The sequence below is a fragment of the Eretmochelys imbricata genome, chromosome 1, assembly GCF_965152235.1.
Source record: "Eretmochelys imbricata isolate rEreImb1 chromosome 1, rEreImb1.hap1, whole genome shotgun sequence".
Lineage (NCBI taxonomy): Eukaryota > Metazoa > Chordata > Testudines > Cheloniidae > Eretmochelys > Eretmochelys imbricata.
In genome coordinates, this window is record NC_135572.1 from 309,922,968 (window position 1) to 309,943,759 (window position 20,792).

Genomic DNA, 20,792 nt, shown 5'->3' on the forward strand with positions numbered 1-20,792 from the left:
CTATGTCGGGAAGCCCTCAACCTGTGGGACTTCTGCATAGCCCACTTTATTCACCTGGAAGCGTTTTACCTCCCATGGTCTCAGAACGAGTTGGCGGACTACCTCAGCAGATCCTTCCACAATCACAAGTGGTCCATCTGCTTGGATGTAATACACAGCATTTCCCGGGGGTGGGGAGTTCCCCAGATCAACCTGTTTGCCACAAGGAGCAACAGAAAGTGCCCTCAATTCTGCTCTTTCCGGAATCACAGTCCGGGCTCCCTTGCAGACGTGTTTCTCCTCCCCTGGACGGACCCCCTGTAGTACGTGTTCCCACCATTTCCACTCATCCACAAGGTTCTGCTCAAGATCTGCAGGGACAAGGTGGCGGTCATACTGGTAGCACCGGCATGGCCTCACCAGCACTGGTACACCATGCTCTTCGAGCTGTCGGCGGATGCCCTAATCACATTGTCCCTGGTCCCAGACTTGATCACCCAAGACCACAGTTGCTTTCACCATCCCGATCTTGAGTCTTCATAGCTAAACCCTATGGAGCTCATGTGCTCGGAGTCTGTTAGGGAGGTCTTACTTGGTAGCAGGAAACCTTCCACCAGGGCTACCTACCTGGCCAAGTGGAAAAGATTTGCAATCTGGTGATTTCAGGGTCACGCTCCTCCAATGCAGGCATCCATACTGCTTATCCTGGACTACCTACTGCACTTAAAACAGCAGGGCCTAGCGGCATCATCCATCAAAGTACACCTGGCAGCCATCTCTGCCTTCCACCCGGGAGCGGCTGGGTGTTCTGTCTTCACCAACCCGATGGTTAGCCATTTCCTGAAAGGTCTAGACAGGCTATACCCCCAGATCAGACAGCCAATCCCGGTGTGGGACCTCAATCTGGTCCTTTCCAGACTAATGGGGCCCTCATTTGAATCCCTGGCGACTTGTTCGCTGCTTTACCCATCATGGAAGGTGGCCTTCCTAGTCACCATTACTTCAGCAAGGAGGGTGTCGGAGCTTAAAGCCCTCCCCTCCAAGCCTCCTTACACCATTTTCTATAAGAACCAGGTGCAGCTTAGGCCTCACCCGGCTTTTCTCCAAAAGATTGTATCTCAATTCCACTCCATCCAGGACATTTTTCTGCCTGTCTTTTACCCGAAGCCTCACACAGATAGCCAAGAACAAAGGGTATACTCCCTGGATTTTCAACAAGTGCTGGCCTTTTACATTAAATGCACGAAGCCATTGCGTAAGTCGAACCAGCTGTTCGTGGCAGTCGCAGACTGGATGAAAGGACTCCCGGTCTTGTTGCAGAGGGTCTCATTGTGGATCACATCCTGTATCCGGGCATGCTATGATTTAGCCAAAGTACTGGCCCCACACTAACGATACATTCCACAAGAGCACAGGCCTCCTTGGAGGTGTTCCTGGCACAGGTCCCAGCACAGAAGATCTACAGGGCGGTGATGCGGTCACAGTTCTACCTCTCATTACGCAATTACCCAGCATGCCAGAGACGATGCACCATTTGTCAGAGCGGTGCTCCAGTCAGTGATTCCATGAACTCCAACCCCACCTCCTGGGTAAGGCTTGTGAGTCACTTAATTGGAATCAACATGAGCAAGCACTTGTTTACTTACCTTCTCGTAACTGTTCTTCGAGATGTATTGCTCATGTCCATTCCAAACCCACCCACCTCAACCTCTGTTGGAGTAACCGGCAAGAAGGAACTGAGGAGGCAGTGGGTTGGCAGGGACCTATATTCACCATGAAGGCTCCACTCCAGGGGGCTCCACGGCCGACCTGACGGGTGCTGTCAGGGGAAAAACCTTCCGATGACTGTGCACGCAGTGCGCGCACACCTAATTGGAATGGACATGAGCAACACATCTCGAAGAACAACAGTTACAAGAAGGGAGTAACCATTTTTTCCTTTGTTTAGGGTGAGGTAACTCCTGTTTGACTGCAAACACAAAAACACTGACACTTGAGTTCTCTCACGAGATCATGAGTGAGACTTAATTTTACTCAGAATTTGCCACTCTCACGTTCAGTTCGTGAGAGTTGGTATGTCTGCTCCCAGGATACTGGAGAGACAAGGTGGGGAAATATCTTTTATTGGACCAACTTCTGTTTGGGAGAAAGGCAAGCTTTTGAGCTTGGACAGAGCTCTTCTTCAGGTCTGGGAAAGGTACTCAGGGCTTGTCTACACTTAAAAGCCTGCAGCAGCACAGCTGCATTGGTGCAGCTGCACCACAGTAGCACTCCCTTCAGTGTAGGTACTCCATCTCCCCAAGAGAGGGTAGCTATGTTAACAGGAGAAGCCCTGCCATCGACATAGCGCTGGCTACACTGGGAGTTAGGCTGGTATAACTGAGTGACACAGGAGTGTTGATTTTCCACACCCCTGAGTTACGTAGTTATACTGACATAAGTTGCTAGTGTAGACCAAGCCTCAGAGTGTTGCACCTAAATACAAGATGGAACAGATTGTTTAACATAAGTAGAAGCAAAGTGGCCTGTTTACACTCCTCCAGTGATAGGGAGGAAAGGAAGGGGGCAGGGGAAGCAGCTGGGGGATTGTTAGATTGTTGTAATGAGCCATAAATCGGTCTCTAACCCACTAACAATGGCCCCAACTGCTTTCCCACCCCCTTCCTTTCCTCCCTATGACTGGAGGGGTGCTAACGGGTCACTTCACCTTGAATGTTCCCTGGAAATGTGTGTTAGCTACTTACGTTAAACAGTTTTCCTAACCCCTGAGCGACACAGTTATGCCAACCTAAATCTCAGTGAAGACAGCACTGTGTTGAAAGAGTTTCTCCCATCTATCCAGTGGCTGCTTCTTGGGGAGGTGGATTACCTACGCTGATGGGAAAAGCAGCATAGGTAGCATCTTCATGGAAGTGCTACAGCAGTGCAGCTGCAGTCCTAAAGCAGGACTACATTTAAAACAGTGCCTCGGCGCAGCTGCACTGATGCAACTGTGCCACTGTAGTGCTTAAGTGAAGACGCTCCTATGCCAAGAAACAGCTGCTGCTGCATTTAGTTCCTTAAGTCTAGATGATCCAGGACTGTGGACCCACTTGAGCAGTAGCCTGAGGGACTTCCTTGTATGGCATGGGCCACAGCAAGTGAAAAACTTCATGTTCCCCAAAGACAATGAAAATAGAAGTTGCCATCCAACACATTACTGGCGTGAATTCCCCAATGGTGACGAAGTGGAGAGGCCCTGGCTTATGTACTCAAAAACCCAGAATGCTGCATACTGTTTTTGTTGCAAACTCTTCCAGTCTAATGTTCCGTCCACACTGAGTTCTACAGGAAGAAAGGACAGGAAAAATCTGGCTAGAAATCTGGCATGCCATGAGAAGGCAGCAAATCACCAGAGAGCATTCCATAGGTGGAAAGAGCTTGAGATGAGACTAAGGTTAAAGGCCACCATAGATGATCAGCATCAAGAGAAGATTGTGCATCAGAGTCTCTTCACTGCAAACTGTTCTGAAAAGGCTCATTGCCATTGTGAGAATGCTTGCTACCCAAAACCTAGCACTGTGTGGCACTTCAGATCAGCTGTATGTGCCAAACAATGGAAACTTCCTTAAAATTGTGGAGCTGATGGCTGAGTTTGATACTGTACTCCAGGAGCATCTAAGAAGAGTCACCACCCAAGAAATGTACACATACCACTACCTTGGAAAAACAATTAAAAATGTGATCACACAGTTACTGGCAACAAAAGTCAAACGGAAGATTGTGGCAGATCTGAAGTCAGCAAGATATTACTCTGTTATTCTGGACTGCACATCTGACATCAGCTATACGGAACAGATTACTTTACTGGTACGTTTTGTAACAACCACAGAACTTAGTGAAAATGTCCCTGCAGTGGAGACTGTCAGAGAGCATTTTCTAGAATTTATTGACATTGATGATACTACAGGAACTGGTATGACAAATGTGCTTCTTAAAAAGCTGGAAGATATGGGAATTGTGATAGCTGACATGAGAGATTAGGGCTACGATAATGGTGCCAACATGAGAGGAAAGAACAGAGGAGTGCAGACACAGATCTGAGAATTAAATCCTCCAGCTTTTTTTGTCCCATGCAGTTCTCATTCATTGAACGTGCTGGTCAGTGATGCAGCATCAGCTTCTAGTGAGGCTGCTGAATTTTTTAATGTAATTCAAAGCATCTTATGTATTTTTCTCTGCATCAACTCATCGATGGCAAATTTTGAAGCAACATCTGGGTACATCCTCTCTGACATTGAAACCACTGAGTGCCACACGATAGGAAAGTCGAGTGGAGGCGATAAAGCCTATCAAACACCAAATTGGGAAGATAGATGATGCCATAGTTGCCACCATGGAGGATAATGCTATGACAGGAACTGTTCGTGGGAGAACAGTGGCAGAGGGAAATGGAATCATCAGAAACATACATAACTTCAAATTTCTGTGTGGCTTAGTGTTGTGGCATGACATACTGTTTGAAATAAACGTTGTAAGCAAGAGACTCCAAGGTGTTGACCTTGATATATCTGGAGCAATGGAACAACTGGACAAAGCAAAGTCATACCTACAGTCTTACCGGTCAGAAGACGGATTTCAAAACGTTCTGAAGAGTCCACAGAAGTTGGCAGAGGAACTTCACACTGAAGCTATTTTCCCACCCATTCAAGAATACAAGAGTCACCGAAGAAGAAGACATTTTGATTACGAGGCGCAGGATAATCCCATAAGAGGTCCCAAACAACAATTGAAAGTTGAATTCGTTAACCAGGTGCTAGATTGTGCAATACAGTCAGTTGAAGAATGTTTCATGTAGCTCAAGGAACACAGCAGTATATTTGGGATGTTGTATGATATTCCAAAACTCCTCACTATACCTGAAGAAGACCTACACCAGCAATGCAGGGCACTAGAGACAGTGTTGACACATGATGACATGCACGATATTGATGCGAGTGATTTAAGTGATGAACTGAAAGCTCTTTCAAGATACATTACAGCAGGATCAACTCCAAAGGCTGTTCTGGAATATATGTGCACACATAAGATGACCACCCTCTTCCCAAATGCTTTTGTTGCTTTGCACATGCTTCTAACACTTCCTGTAACAGTTGCCAGTGGAGAACGCAGCTTCTCCAAGCTGAAGTTAATAAAAACACATCTACGCTCCACAATGATACAGGAGAGGCTGGTCGGCCTTGCACCATCTCAATAAAGCATGAGCTGGCCCAGACTGTGGACCTTCAGGAAACAGTTCAAATCTTTGCAACCAAGAAGGCATGGAAAGCACCACTTTGATTATTCAAACAGATAAAAATGCCAGTGTTTACTATGCAGACAAGAAAAGTTACATTTGCTGTTCAGGTGTTTGAAAGTTAGTGTTACTCAAAATTTTTGAACAAGGCATTTTAAGTTGTTAGTTCTCCTTTATTTGGGTAGGTAGCAGAGCAGTACCATTAGAGGAGTAAAACAGGAAGAAGGCAGAATTGAGACCTTTCAAAGTTTTGGCACAAGCGAGGGGGCATGGGGGCATCATTTGAGCTCCCCGCCTCAGGTGCCAAAATGTTGTGGGCTGGCCCTGGATTGCTGTGTGGGAGCTTGCAATGCCACATTGCTACTGATCAGTTGGGAATCAATTTGAAGTTGGGAAATCCACCATGGAGATTGCTGTGATGCAAGTGTGCAGGGCCATTAATCACCTTCTGCTACGAAGGACTGTGACTCTGGGCAATGTGCATGCTATAGTGGATGGTTTTGCAGCAGTGGGGTTCCTAAAGTGCAGTGGGGCAATAGATGGCATGCATATCCCTATTTTGGCACTTGACCACCGTGCTTCAAAGTAAATCAACAGAAAAGGCTACTTTTCTATGGTATTGCAAGCACTTGTGGATCACTGGGGATCTTTTACCACCATCGATGTGGGCTGGTAAAGGAAGGTACATGACATGCACATCTTTAGAAACACAGCTTTGTTCAGAAAGCTGCAAGCAGGGACTTCCTTTCCAGACCAGAGTATTACCACTGGGGATGTTGAAATGCCAATAGTGATTCTGGGAGACCCAGCCTACGCCTTACTTCTGTGGCTCATGAAGCATACACCAGCCACCTTGATAGCACCAGGGAACACTTCAACTACAGGCTCAGCAGATACATTATGACAATTGAATATGCTGTTGGCTGTTTGAGTGGCCACTGGCACTGTCTACTCATGAAATTGAACCTCAATGAAAAAAATATCCCAGTGATTATAGCTGCCTGCTGTGTCCTTCATAATATCTGTGAAGCAAAGGGAGAAAAATGTCTGCCAGGGAGGAGATGGAACGGCTGTCTGCTGATTTTGAGCAGCTGGATACCAGGGTTATAGGAAGAGCTCAACGTGAAGCTATTCGGCTCACGGTTTGAAAGACCAATTTAATAGTGAGTTATGGTAATATGTGTTGCTATAGTGTGCCTGGCATTGCTTTTTTGTGCCCCTGTATAAACCTTGTAATGAGTGCTGTGCGTGTAGCAATATAACATTATAAATTCACCTATTGCTATTATCTGTGAACGATGTCAGCCTCAGCCAGCATATGTTGTGAGCTAATAAAGATGAATTAAGTTTCCATAAATAGACTATTATTCCAAACCTATGCAAACAGACACATTTATAACTGAATGGAACTTTATAAATACAGGGAAAAGAACAGTCATTTCCATTTCCCATACATATACACCATCTGCATCTTTCATTTGTCCGTGTATGTGCAGCTGTGAATGCCTGTACTGTCCCCCAGGGTGAAATGGTAGCTGGTAGGGGTAATGTAGTGGCCCTCCATGCCACGTGGAATGGGCTTCAGAGGGAGGTGAGCACGGGTCTGTTGAACCTGAAGGCCATCAAGAGTCTGCAACATATTTGTTTGCTGCTTGAGAAGCAGTAATATCTCCTGGTACATGTCTCTCTCCTTTCCCTGTGCCTTTCCCCTCTCTGCTTTATCCCTGCCCCTACTGTCAGCATGAGTGATCCTCCAAGCCCTGTGCTTAGTATTTGAAGCAGCAGAGACTTGCAAGATATCTTTGAATTTGTCATCCCTCCTCCTCTTTATCTGGCTGAGTTGCTCCGCCATTGTGGATGGTGAGACCCTCAAGGCCACATTTCTGGCTGGAAAAGGTACAATGCACAGAGGTACTATTCACAAGATAAATGGCAACTTAGTATACTGAACTCACTCCCCTTGACCCCCACAATTTGCAAGCAGTATATTCTCACCTCTCGTTGGGATTCATAGAGCATGGTGGCAGTCCCAGCAGTGGTAGGTATGGAGGATTCATGGGACATCCAAGTGCACATAAACAAACCGTTCTGCGTGGCCTTCTCTGCCTAACTATACAGGGGAATGGGAAGCAGATCGCAACTCTATGTCTTTTGGTTATTTCACTACATCTTCTAGCATAAGTAAAAAAGAGTAAATAAACAGATGTGTCCCTGCAATTTCCAGGCAAATTGCATACTTACCAGAAGTTCCTTCCCCTGCTTCAGGCTCATCTGTGCTGGATTGGAGGGACTGGCTGGACTGTCCAGAGTCAAAAACAGTTCCTGGCTTGCTGTGCCACTGGATCCCCTCGGTCACCTGTCCCCCATACGCCTCCTCTTCATCACTGTTCATGGGGGAGGGGTGGCTGTGACTCCTGCTCCCCCAAAGTATTCATGGGGCTTTGGGTCTCTGCCAAGGATGGCATGCAGCTCTTTGTAAAAGTGGCATGTGTGAGGTTTTGCACCAGAGCAAGTGTCAGCCTCCCTTGCCTTCTGGTACACCTGCCGCAGCTCCTTGGCTTTCACGTGGCACTGCTACAGGTTCCTCTTGTTTCTTTTCTCCTCCGTTCCCTGAGCGACCTGCTGGGAGATGTCAGTGTTTCTACAGCTGTAGCAGAGCTGTGCCTGCACAGCCTCTTCTCCCCACAGATCCAGGAGATCCACCACCGCCTGTGTACTCCACTCAGGAGTGTGTCTGCAGCATGGAGCTGGCATGGTCAGCTGGGCAGTTGCTACGCATGCTTGACAGTTGCTAGGTGAGCTCTCCACACTGGGCAAACAGGAGATGGGATTTCAGAATTCGTAGGCCTTTAAAGGGAAGGGCATGTATCTGTGTATCTGGCCTCTTGACAGCAGAGTGCTAAACAGTGACCAGAGCAGTCAAGGTGGGGCATTGCGGGACACTTCCTTGAGGCCACTAAAGTTGACCTAAGTAACAGAGTGTCTACACTGACGTGTCGACCTAACTACAACAACCTAAGCACTACATCTCTCACTGAGGTGGAGTTAAAGTTGGTGTAGCAGACGAGTTACATAGGTGGGAGTGACATTTTAAGTTAGGTCAATGTAAGCTGCCTTGCATTGACCTAACTCTAGTGTAGACCAGGGCTATGTCACTTAGACAATTTTGAAAATTGTACCTGAGGTTAGTGCACAGACTTACCAAAGGTTCTACTTCCTTTGCTATATGCATAAGTGATTTTAAATAGTTTTTAGAATCATGAGAAAGCATGGTGCCTGACAGCAGGATAAATCCCTGCCATTACAAAAAGTACCACTGGTTCTTTAACATCCATACAGAACAGACAAGATCTCAATTTTTAAGTCACCAGTAAAACCCAGACACAACAAACTGCATGAAATTCAGTTTCTCTCTTGTGAAACTGAATGGCTGAAGTCACTCTGCTGGATGGGATTTGAACATGTAGTTCCAAGGAATTTTGCTAAAACAGGCTTGATAGTTAGACCCCAAAGTAAGGCCCTGAGTGAGCAAAGCATTAAAGCATGTGCTTGAATTTTAAGCACGAGTGATACCACTGACTTCAATGTGATTTACCGTGTGCTTTAAATTGAGCATGTACTTGTGTGCTTTGTTGGATTAGAGCCTAAACCATCACCACTGGCATCTGAAGTTTAACATCTCTCTCTCCCTGTAGAACGAAACAGTTTCTCTTTTATTCTTCTATGTTTGTAAATATTTGACGAATTGTTTGTGAGAGGAAGGAAGTGTATAAAATCTGTGTATGACACGTCTAATCACTGAATTCTCACAATTCAGGTGTTTCAAATTTATTTGCTAGAGTGCTTGTAATCTTGTAAGGCTGCTGTTTGCACTATAAGAACATGTGCTAATGTTATACCAATAAAATAAAAACCAGCAGGATCTTATTCAAGGGCGTAAGGCAAAATGCCACACTTATTGTGAATCCAGAAAGAATCGTAGTAAGCAGTTAGTTATAGCTATAACATTCCATTCAATTTCATATTTATTCACACATTCATTCATAGACACACACACACAGGTTCTGCAAGGTTGTTATCATAGTTACCAGCCTTAGAGTTGCTCGTGCCAAGCCGCTGGCCAGGTGGCCTGGACACGAAGAGGGAACAGGGCCTTGTCAGATGCTCATCTGATGCTCCTGGAAGTTGGTTTGCAGAATCAGACCCCAAAGTTCTCACTTTCTAGAGTCCATTTTTATAGGAATTTCTTCCTATGCCAGTCTCTGGGAATTGATTCATCATGCTGTTGCTGAATCAATCAGCAGATGGCACATTCCTGATGGCTCCGTGCTGCCAGATGTTATCTTGTTCTTTGGTTCTCCCATCCTTGAGGCTGTTGGGTGGATTCCAGTCTGCCCTCCGGGGGTCCTCTGGTTATTTCCACTTGATGCCTTCTTTGGCCGATGGACACTGGATTCTTAGGCTGGCACCTCCCTGATCATTCATTTTTTATCCGCACCAAGCATCCATCCACATACATTCTTTTTCTCTATTTTAATCACAATTGTTAACAAAGCGAGATAAAGACAACAAAAGGGCGGGGAGTCTCTGTGTGCTGTTTCTGTTGTTACAAAGTATCTCTTTGAGTCTCTCTCTCTGTTGTGTGAGTTGTTGTTGTTACAAAGTATTGCTTTGAGAACAGACTCTGTTTTAGCATGTACTAACACAATTAGCAGCTTGCAAGTTTCACACAGAGAGGGAGAAAAACAGTAAAAACAAGAGACCAAAAACCAAGAGACCTCTTCGTTAGTAATACCCTGGAATTTAAACTATGGGGAGTCAAACTCATTTGTGATTTTAACACAGAACTTCTTTAATATGATCCAACATAACACTAAATACTGTAGTAATTAGTGTACAATTAGTAACAGTAAACAAACACTTTATTTTAAATGTTTTGTATGAGTACAGAGCTCTAGGGATTATCAGCCCTAGGGACTGCAGTCCCCCATTATTCCACAGAACAGATGCAACATAGGCCACAGTAGTGCAAGTTTCCTGAAACTGCCATGTCAATGTGTTCCAATCCTGCCCCGGAGGGGCCACATCCGGGAAAGAAAGGATAGTTCAGTCTCCGTGTTTTCCAATCCTTGGTGCCTCTGCGGAGGCTGCCCAAAAGTGCCAGTTATAGTGGTGATTTGTGTGACTTGTGGCTCCACTGGGAACTGGATAGAGGCCAACACTTGATCTCCACAGGCCACCAAACAGCCTTCACATGGTAACAACTTTTGATCACCACTGACATGGGCTGCATCATAACTGGCAACAGGGCTGTCCTTAGGATTTATGGGGCCCTATCCCCGATGGCAACCCGTGCTCACAGCCCAGGGGCGGGAGGGAGAGTCAGCAAAGGATACCGAGTCACCCGGCCAGCCTCCTGGTGGAAGAGTGTCACAGTTCCCTGCAGAGACCCTGTACCTTCTCCATCACGCAGAATGTGCGGCACCGGCACATTCAGCTCTGTGAATACGGCCCCTGCCTAAGGAAACTGCAGTGCACGCTGGGTGTGTGGGAGCCGACCCTCTCTTACCTGATGTCATGGGCAGTGGGTGAAGCTGCTGCTTGGGGAGGCTAGCTCCGCAGCCCACCTCTTCTGCCTGTGGCCCCACCCATACTCCACTCCTGCTCCAACCTGCTCCACCCAGTCCCTGCCCTCCCCCCACTGTCTCCCTCCTCTCTTCCCTTCCTCACCCTACTCACCCCCTTCCAGTTAAATCCCTGAACCCAAATGAGGCAAATGACATTTGAAAAAAACACTTCTGCAATTTCTTTCTAAAGAAAATGGAGCATGTTTTCCACTGCATGCCAGATGGTGAAGAATGGACATGCAGAATGTACCTAATTAAAAGCACTAAACGTGGGAATAAAAAATGTTAGTCACAGGTTTTTTGATATGCCCTGAAGTTTGTCAGAGATATATTTGCAAAAACTTTGTAGTAAGAACGAGTCAGCTGTCTTGCTGAATACAACATTAGATATTATGGAATACATGATGTAGCTCTTCTCTGTTTTACATTTTCTTAATCAGTATTTCTAAGCTGATTTTATATTTTAAATGTACTCTTAAACCTTCATAAAGTAATCATTCCAGATTACTACATATTTAACTCACTGAAACAAAGACATTATTTTAAATTAATCAGTCACAGAGGTTTAGTGTGTTCATAACAATGTTCATTGCTTTTAGAAAAAGGGATCACTAATTTACTTTGTGTGATCTCCATAACAATAGACATGTTTATGAAATTTCACCAACTTTAAAAAATATTTTCCAAAGATTTTAGGCATAACAAAGGATTTTATATCTTACTAGGTACTGATTTTGCTGGAGGGTTCTCTTAAAACTAGTTCACCAGATAGTCAGAAGTAAAGAAAGTGAAACTTTGTCCAGCTATCTGAAGGAAAGGGGTGTTATCCCTTTAAGGGATCTCTTCAACTGAGTGTGGGGGGAAGGGGTGAAGGGAGAAAGAGATGGACAGAAAGGACAGGAAGTCTTTGGAAGCAAGTTTTTTTTCTGTAGTAATTAAAATGTGTGTTTTAGATAAGGGTGGTCTTTTGAAGGATTTATTTAAAAAATATAGGTCTGAAGATCCAAGCATTTAAGGCTAAAGATGATTGTGCATCTGAAAAGCTATGCAAGGATTTTTTAGAGATGTGATTTTATAATCTTCACCAACTCACTAATGAAATATTTTTAAAGCAAATTTTAAACTAAGGTCTTGTAGACATGTTCTGAGTAAATATTACTGTTTTTGTCAGTAAATTCAGAAACTGACATTATATACCTGGAGGTTGGCAAATGCCTGTTAAATGGCTTCATTATGCATCTGATGAAGTGAGCTGTAGCTCACGAAAGCTCATGCTCAGATAAATTGGTTAGTCTCTAAGGTGCCACAAGTACTCCTTTTCTTTTTGCGAATACAGACTAACAGGGCTGTTACTCTGAAACCTGTCATTACCACTTGAATGGCTCTTTAACAATTTCAATGTTGTGCTAAAAGGTCTGGCAGGCAGGAAGGCTTTTTCACTTTTAAGTTACTAGATCTCCTCCAGAATAAGAGTCACCAGGCTGCTGCAGCTGTCTGTGGGAGTCTGCAGGAAGGGTCAGAACAGGGATAGGAAGATCCGGGACAGTGGACACTAAGACCCAGTGGTGCCCCAAATGTTCAGGTGCCCTACACAGCCGCTATGCCTAAGGGCAGCCCTGACTGGCAACCTAGACTGGCCCAATTTCCTGTGACTGATTCCTCAAGCCATCTACTCCCCCAGATAAATACATTCAAACCAATAATGACTTGAAATCCGAATTCCCTTAGCTTCTCAGCCCTTACAAACTTGCTCATGTCTCCCAAAATGTCACTGATGGTTGTATTAGACTTTTATTTATTGATGATCTATCAACAGTTACATTTTTTTCTTCTCAATAGGCTTATAAACTGGACAAAACTAGTAAAAATTTCTTTGATGTAGAAGATTTCCATAGTCCTAAAATGGATGATTTCTATGATAGGTAAGTACTAGTGCACATGGCTACTGCAAGGAGAAATAAATGACTTATTTTTGTTATGGCTGAAGTGAGGATAAGCTAATTTTCTTATTATTGCTTTACTCTTGCTAAGAAGAGACTCTAACCATCATTCCATTATGAGGTACCTTTTTCTTTGCACTTGTTCCTAATTTCTTTCCTAGTAGCTGTGTCATCAGAAGCCCCAGCCAATAAGAAGACTTAATGGCATCTCTTTGGGGGAACTTTTCCCCCAGGATCAACATGTGGATATCCTTCTTCCTGTATTGACCTTTGTGGCACCATATTTCCCCGCTACAGGTCCTGCAGCAGACACTCCATAGATCAGGGTTCATCTGTGCGGAGATCGCAAAAGTGAGGTTCAGGTGACATAAGTGTTCCCTGATAACTAATGATAAATGTATTAAAAAGTGCATTCAGCCTGTATTTGCATGGAGCCCCCTTCATATTGGTTCCTCCTCTTGGAGTGGAGTTCTAAGGGCAGCTGCCAGAAAGGGGAAATGCTGCCAGTTTTTGAAAGAGGGGCAAGAAGTCCTGTAGATGTAGCAGACCCACAGGACCTGTTGTAATAATTGTGGTCTATCAGGCCTACTTTAATTGTTAGCCTACTTGGTGAAAAGTGGGTAAAATTTCATTAATTGTCACAATGATCTGTTGTATGAAACTGATTAAGAAAAGATGTGAGAAGGAGACAGACTGAATTTCTTTAAACAGAAAGGGTCTACTAATACCACTGAAAGATTGTAACTGATAAACAAGAGGAGTTGAGAGTTGGAAATCAAAGAACCAAAATTGGTGTGTCGGAAATTAGGCCTAATTGGTGGACAAAATAATGAGAGGCTGGATTATTCCATCCACTGGCTTTCTTGGTCCTTTATAAACAGACTTTGGAGGAAAAACGGGGAAATTTTTACCATCACCACAGCTGTGTTGGAATTGTTGCCGTGACATCAGACTTTGGTACTCTAGTGGGGATATTTGACCATCATCATTACATGAATGAGGATCCCAACCTGATATATGTGAGATTCTGCTTTGTCTTCCCCTCCTCGTATGCTTCTTTCTGTCCTGCCCCCTACCCCATCTTCCTCCTGTCCCTCTTTCTCTCATTCTCTCTCTCGGCTTTTCATCTAATCCTGAAATCAGCTGTACTGCATGACACAAGCACAATGGGATGAGACAGCCCATCCAGCTCTGCTGAGCCTGAGAAGGACCAGTGAAGGATGGGGATCTGACCAGAACAACCAGATGATTTACCTGAGCGGGGAGGTGAGCTGAGATACGGAGCAACAGTTGTTGTGGCTGATTTGTCAGCCCAAAGCATCTGTCCGTGACTGACCAGCTGCCCTGTATTCTGAGAACATCAACAAAAGCCATATTTCCCCCATCTTTATGATCTTATCTCCCTTCTGTGTCTATCTGTTTTGCCTAAAGCAACAAAGTGACTAACATTTCCAATTTAGAACTGAGCAACAGAACTAACCCCTTTCTTCCCTGCTATGAAGGACTGTTTAATTGAATAAGAGACTTTAGCCAATATTCAGGTTTCAGAGTAACAGCCGTGTTAGTCTGTATTCGCAAAAAGAAAAGGAGTACTTGTGGCACCTTAGAGACTAACCAATTTATTTGAGCATGAGCTTTCGTGAGCTACAGCTCACTTCATCAGATGCATACCGTGGAAACTGCAGCAGACTTTATATATACACAGAGAATATGAAACAATACCTCCTCCCACCCCACTGTCCTGCTGGTAATAGCTTATCTAAAGTAATCGTCAGGTTAGGCCATTTCCAGCAGGATTTGTGCTATTACCAGCAGGACAGTGGGGTGGGAGGAGGTATTGTTTCATATTCTCTGTGTATATATAAAGTCTGCTGCAGTTTCCACGGTATGCATCTGATGAAGTGAGCTGTAGCTCACGAAAGCTCATGCTCAAATAAATTGGTTAGTCTCTAAGGTGCCACAAGTACTCCTTTTCTTTTAGCCAATATTCAGTGTCTCAAAATAGAGACTTTGACAGGTTTTGAGTACATCTATTTTGCATAATCAGTTTCAGTGCTCTTTGCCTTGTTTTGATTCTTTTCTTTTTGTATGTTTCAATAAATTTCTAACCTTTGGTGTGAATTTTAGTGTGTTTGCTCTAGTAAAAGTAGGCTGAGGTCTTTGTATCCCGAACTATGAACTTTGTTTAAAACCGTTTAATGTTGTACAGTGACTGGGTTACATTAACACCTTTGAGCCCTTTAATCCATCTAAATTAATACAACAGACCTCTGTTCAATCCCAAAGAATCTGAAGATTCTGGTGGCGAAAACCCCAGCTCATTCTGCCAGGGGGTAAACTCCACCTCTGAAACAGAATAAGCTCGCTCTGGGGCATTTTTTTTTGAGATTTCTCCTGTAAGAAATTAGGAGGGTGAGCCAGTTGATGTCTTCAATTTGAAGTGATGTATCATGGCTCTCCCTTTTACGATCAGTAATGCTGGGCAGGGAAAAAATGACAGCTTACTTAATTGTTGGTAAAATGTGATGTTTTAAAAGTTGGCTCTAGTGTGTGTGGCAGTGGGAAATTTACATAGAAGTTTTCATTCCTAGAGACAGAAACACAGATCTTTGCTGTTATACCACCAAGTTGGGGTGGGAGTGGAATCTGTTAATTGTTACTCACCTGATATACAGTAACCCCCTCAAAATCTCCCCTCCCTCCAAAAAAGATTCATTTCAGCTCTGAAACTGGTTTTAGCTGTCTATCAATCTGTTTTCTTTTCAAAGCTTTTTGAAAGGGAATATTACATTCTCAAATCATCCTGTTTGCTTCTAGGGATGTGGAAATTAAAGCCACAAACTGGAACCAAATTTAAAACTCTCCTTAAACCTGAATAGACCATCTTCAAGGAGAATTATTGTTGCTTAGTTCTAGAGGTTTTTATTTTGAGCCTAAAATATCACCTGTCATTTGGTTTGATGAGCTTTATGAGTAGTTGTCTGCTAAGACTGAGATGAAGAGCAACATGCTGTTTTTGAAAACTTTGTTTCTTAAACAGCATGCCCCATTACATACGTGCAACATGACTGCAAATTCACACACACAAATAAAACAGGAGACAGAAACCTCTCTATGTAAGTTATGACTTTGTCAATAGTCTGCTTCTTTTTCAAGAAGAAAAGGCGTACTTGTGGCACCTTAGAGACTAAGGTGCCACAAGTACTCCTTTTCTTTTTGCGGATACAGACTAACACGGCTGCTACTCTGAAACCTTCTTTTTCAAGGTCACTGCTCCCTGAGTCTAACTAATTCTAGAAAGGGCACCATCTAGGGACATACAAATCTAGTGGGTGGTGAAAAAAGGCTGTGATCCTCTTCAATTCTGCAGTGCTCACAGACCAGACCTGATCACTTCCAGCCATTCAAGCGCTGAGTACTGTTCCAGGAAAGGCTGTTGTGTGTCTAGTTGTCTGGTGCAGATGGCTTGTAAAAGAGTTCATATGCTGCAGTCCAAGCACATGCTTCAGCTAAAAGCTGTTTGACTAGTGACTTGAAACCAAGCCCTATAAAGTGAAAGGTCAGTGAATTATATAAATGGAATAGTTCTATAGTTAATGCTGAAGGTAGCTGTGCATTACATTACCAGGCAACAAACAGGTTCCAGAATGGAGCAATGAATAGTGCACCTAGTGAGGGAGCAGGACTGTTACCAAGATAAGCAGCAAGGCTGTTACACTTGCAAGGATTCAAAAAGTGGGAAGTCTTCCTGTTTAAATCTTGAAGTGGCAACAGCATATTTGATAAAGATTAATTTAATTGTTATTTTCTTCTTGTTTATGTCAGAGACTGTTTTTAAAAACTGACTATTCATTTTATGCTTCAAGACAAAACGGATATTATTTGAGGGAAAACTCCCACCACTTTCCTCAGTCCAGCAATCTGAAAGTTCCAGATAAAAATACATCTGACCATCTGAATAAACTGTAAAATGGATCTCGCAGGAATCTTTTTCTGATCTCTTTTGCTAAAAATGTGACAGGCAGTATGGGAGAAAGTATGAGATACTGGATAAAATTTTCAAAAGTGACTTAGACTCTTAAGAGCCTAAATCTTATTAAAAGTCAGTGAGGCAACTGCCTAAATCACTTAAGAGAATAGGACTTATACTTTATGCACTTTTGAAAGTTTTAACCAACTATTTATGTAATGTTTCCACAGCTTATCCCTTCCATTTCTGATCTTTTTTTAAAAAGTTATTTTAATGGATTAGAAACAGCACAAACTAGGAGGTGGGCAGGGGGAGATTTCAGCAGAGGATAATTTGAGAGCTAGGAATAAAGATGATGTAGGGCTTGAGGAAAAGAGGAGCAGAGTTGAAGAGGAAGCAAAGACTCCTGGGGCAGAGGTTGATGGAACATAAGTGCCACATGTGGGGAGATGAGGGCATGAGGGAGGAGAAAAGAGAGGTGCTGCCAGGTCATGTTGGAGAGGTGCAGGGAAGATGAGCCCTGGTTTTGAGTCAGGCTAGCTGGCAGGGTGAGAAGCTACAGCTGTTCTGTCTGATGCAAACTGGGGGAACTGGATGCTGGAGAGACAAGCAGTGGAGAAATGTTGCAAACCTTTGATCACAGAATGGCCCTGACTGCCACTAAACTGGCGCTACAAAGTAACAGATTTACTAATCAGAACAAATCTTTAATGTTCAGTTGCAAGCAGGTCCTGGCCTGAACATTTGGCTAGCAATGTTAATGGGAACATACGATAAGGGATATCACCTTGAACCAAGTGTAGTTTAAGTTTTAGCAGTAGAAAGTGCTTTATCCTTATTTCTCTTGTAACCGTTTCTGACTTTAATGCCTTTTAACTGTACTCCCTTAAAATCTCTTTTTCCAGTTAAATTTGTTTTATTCTTAGATCAAAACTAATCCAATGTTGTGAATTGGGTAACTCTATGTAAAGTAGCAAACTATTGTATATTGATCCCCTACAGGGGCAAAAGACCCAAAATATCTGAACTGTCCAGGAGAGGGCTGGACAGTGCAGAACACACTTTTTTTGGGGGGGGGGGTAGGATTTGGGACTGAGAGCATGTTGGGGTCACCCTGCAAATGGCAACCTAGGTTGGTGAAAATCAAAGTGTAACTGGATTGCAGGCTGCAGCTGTACACAGATACTCAGGGTGTGACTTGCATGCTGTTTTGCTGTTTCTGAGGGGCCCAGGTTGGGAACTACAGCATCAAAGCAAGAGTGACACAGCCCCTCTCTTGTGTGGCTTGCACCCTGGAATATCCTAGCACTTTTTTTTTTTTTTAAGCAAGATGGCTGTTAACCAGCAACAGGGTCAGAAATACTTTGGCCAGAGATCAGAAACTCCTCCCAGTCAATGTTTAATCTCCAAGGAAAGCTCTGGATCTCAGTTGTTCTTGCTTATTACTGCTAGCAGTTGTTTGCAGGTCGGATCATTGCAGTAACATATGCAACAATTCTTTGTACGTACAGACTGCAAATTCAACATATGTGAATTCAGCTTCTGAATATGACAAGGCTGAGGCACAAATACTTCATAACCATTGTTTTTTCCACATTGCCAGCCTGAAATTGTTGCTTATGGCTAATAGCCCTGCTTCTGATTGCTATATAATTTATGATGTCTGGTTGCTATGGTTACTGCTCTATCTAGAAACCAGTAATTTTGTGAACAGTTACGATAAAGCTAAATAAGGGAATGAATAATCTGCAAATTTAACATTGGTCTAAAAAACAACATTTATTTCTGTCTCTGTATTTAAGCAGGGCTTACGAGTACTGATTCCACAGTAATAGGGCTCCTGAGATGATACACTGACATGAGGGTCATTTGTTTTTTGGTGAACCAAGCTATTATAAAAGGAGAGCTTATACTTATATCAAACTAATAACAGAAGTATCAAAGAGCTGAAACATTCCTCTTTTCCAACATAATTCATTATATTGGAATATGATTCATTCCTTCATTACCTCAGATTTGATCTAATGGTTCAGTGGCCAGGTTCTTTAAAGCTATTTCCCAGTAGCCTCTCCGTGAATTTAGAAGCATTAAATCTTACTAAATATTTCAGTGTTGAAGGGTCATGTGGCCTTTCTGCAGTTATGGAAGAAATACACTCCACTGGGAACTGAAGCTAGAAAATAAAAACTCTGGACCAGAGCTTTTTGGGGCAGGAACTGGGTTTTTACTACTTCGTATAGTACCTAACAAAATGTGACCCTGATCATTGACTGGGGCCATTGGGCCCTATAAATAATAATAATAATAAATAATGTACCTTTCCTTGGTGACATCCCAGAGATGGGGAACAAAGGATCCAGAAAACTCACTGAAGTTTTATGTTCACTCTTCCTCATGAAGGGGTATGTAGGTGGCTGGGACATAGTCCGCTAAACCTGCACAGCTGGGGAATCCAGAGGGTACTCTTTACTCAACACTGCCTGCCCTCTCTCCCAGTGCTTCAGAGGCTGTGGCCACACTACCTGCCCTCCTGGTCCTCCTGGCACGCCTGGAGTAGGGGCTGGCAGCCACGGTAGGGGGTTCGGGGGGGGGGGCTGAAGGGGGGGCTTTGGGTGGAAGGGGCATGGCTGGGGGCTAGTTGCTAGTCCCAGCTTGACTCAGTCTTGGACCCTCCACCCCTTTGGGGTCCTGGGACCCTGAATCCCAGCCCTGAGTTAGTGCAATTTGTTTGTAGACAGGGGAAGGAAGCAGAGGGCTAAGCTTGAGCCTGAGTTCAAACGCTGGGCTTACATTGGCGTATAGACATACCATCTGTGACAATCTTACCCATAAAAAGGATGAGGAGTACTTGTACTTTGCTGATACAGACTAACATGGCTACCACCATAAAAAGGATGTCACTTTAATCAGTAACCTCAAAAATTAGAATGCCGTATTTTTAAAGATGGAGCAGTTGTGCTATGTACAGTCAAACAAAAATGTATAATTCCTAATTAAACAAATAGCATCTTCATTAAGAGTCTAGTGCAAGGTCCAAATACTCTCTGGCAAGCAGGACCTATGTTCTGTGCAAAGTCACTGGATGTGGCAGTGCTCTGGCAGAAATTTCTGTAGTATCTTCAGAAAAAAAATTAAAATGGAGATTTTTATTGAATAAAATATAAAAAAATAATATAATGATGTAGTTCACACCATTCAGCACTATTTTTCATCCTGTCCGCAAACTCGAGAAGATGACATTGCATTGGTTTACACTTTGTACATGTTTGTGCCATGAAGACTACAAGATGGAAGGCAGCACTGCAAAGAATGCAGTTAAAATTGTTTGGGGTTACCCCAAATGTGCATGACCATACTTTCAAATGGTTGGATTTCTTTTAATTTTTAACTCTGAATTTTCTGATTTTCTCCTTTTTTTTGTTACTACAAAATGCTTAATTTTTTTTTAACCCTTATGTTATTGATGTCTGTCAACCTTAACTCCAGTTTAGCCAAGTTTTTCATCTGGGAAATAAAAATAAGCATGATTTATACTATCTTCTGTCTAGTTTAATACAAAAGTTAAGTTAAATGACCACACCAAAGAGCATATATTAACATCTTCATTCCAGGGACTCCATAATTAAACAGTGAGATTAATGAAGGTGAATAGTCAGGACAGAAAGTGCAACATTTGATATAAGCAGGAAGAATTGCTTGATGTAGTAAAGCAGTGGTTTTCAACCTGTGGTCCACAGACCCCTGGGGGGTCCGCAGACTATGTAAGGGGCCCACAAAATGATGTTGTTACCATAGAACAGTGGTTTTCAACCTCAGGTCCTCAGACCACTGGGGGTCCACAGACTATGTTTAAGATTTCCAAATGGGTTTGCAGCTCCATTCAAAATTTGTAGGGATGAAAAAAGGCTGCAAACCACTGTAGTAAAGCATAAAAAAATGTTTGTAACTAGGTATGGTACACATATTGTAGTTTGATCTTGTTTTCTGTCTGAACCGTGAAT

At 43.4% G+C, this 20,792-nt stretch overlaps 1 protein-coding gene across 2 annotated transcripts in view; it reads left to right on the forward strand.

The window, feature by feature from the left end:
* LOC144259533 (uncharacterized) overlaps positions 1-20,792 on the forward strand; it is a 72,131-nt gene that overhangs the window by 34,691 nt on the left and 16,648 nt on the right. For both annotated transcript variants that reach the window (XM_077807796.1, XM_077807797.1), the window contains one exon: positions 12,721-12,803. In XM_077807796.1, coding sequence (XP_077663922.1) covers positions 12,721-12,803 — 83 coding nt within the window. The remainder of the gene's footprint in view (positions 1-12,720; positions 12,804-20,792) is intronic.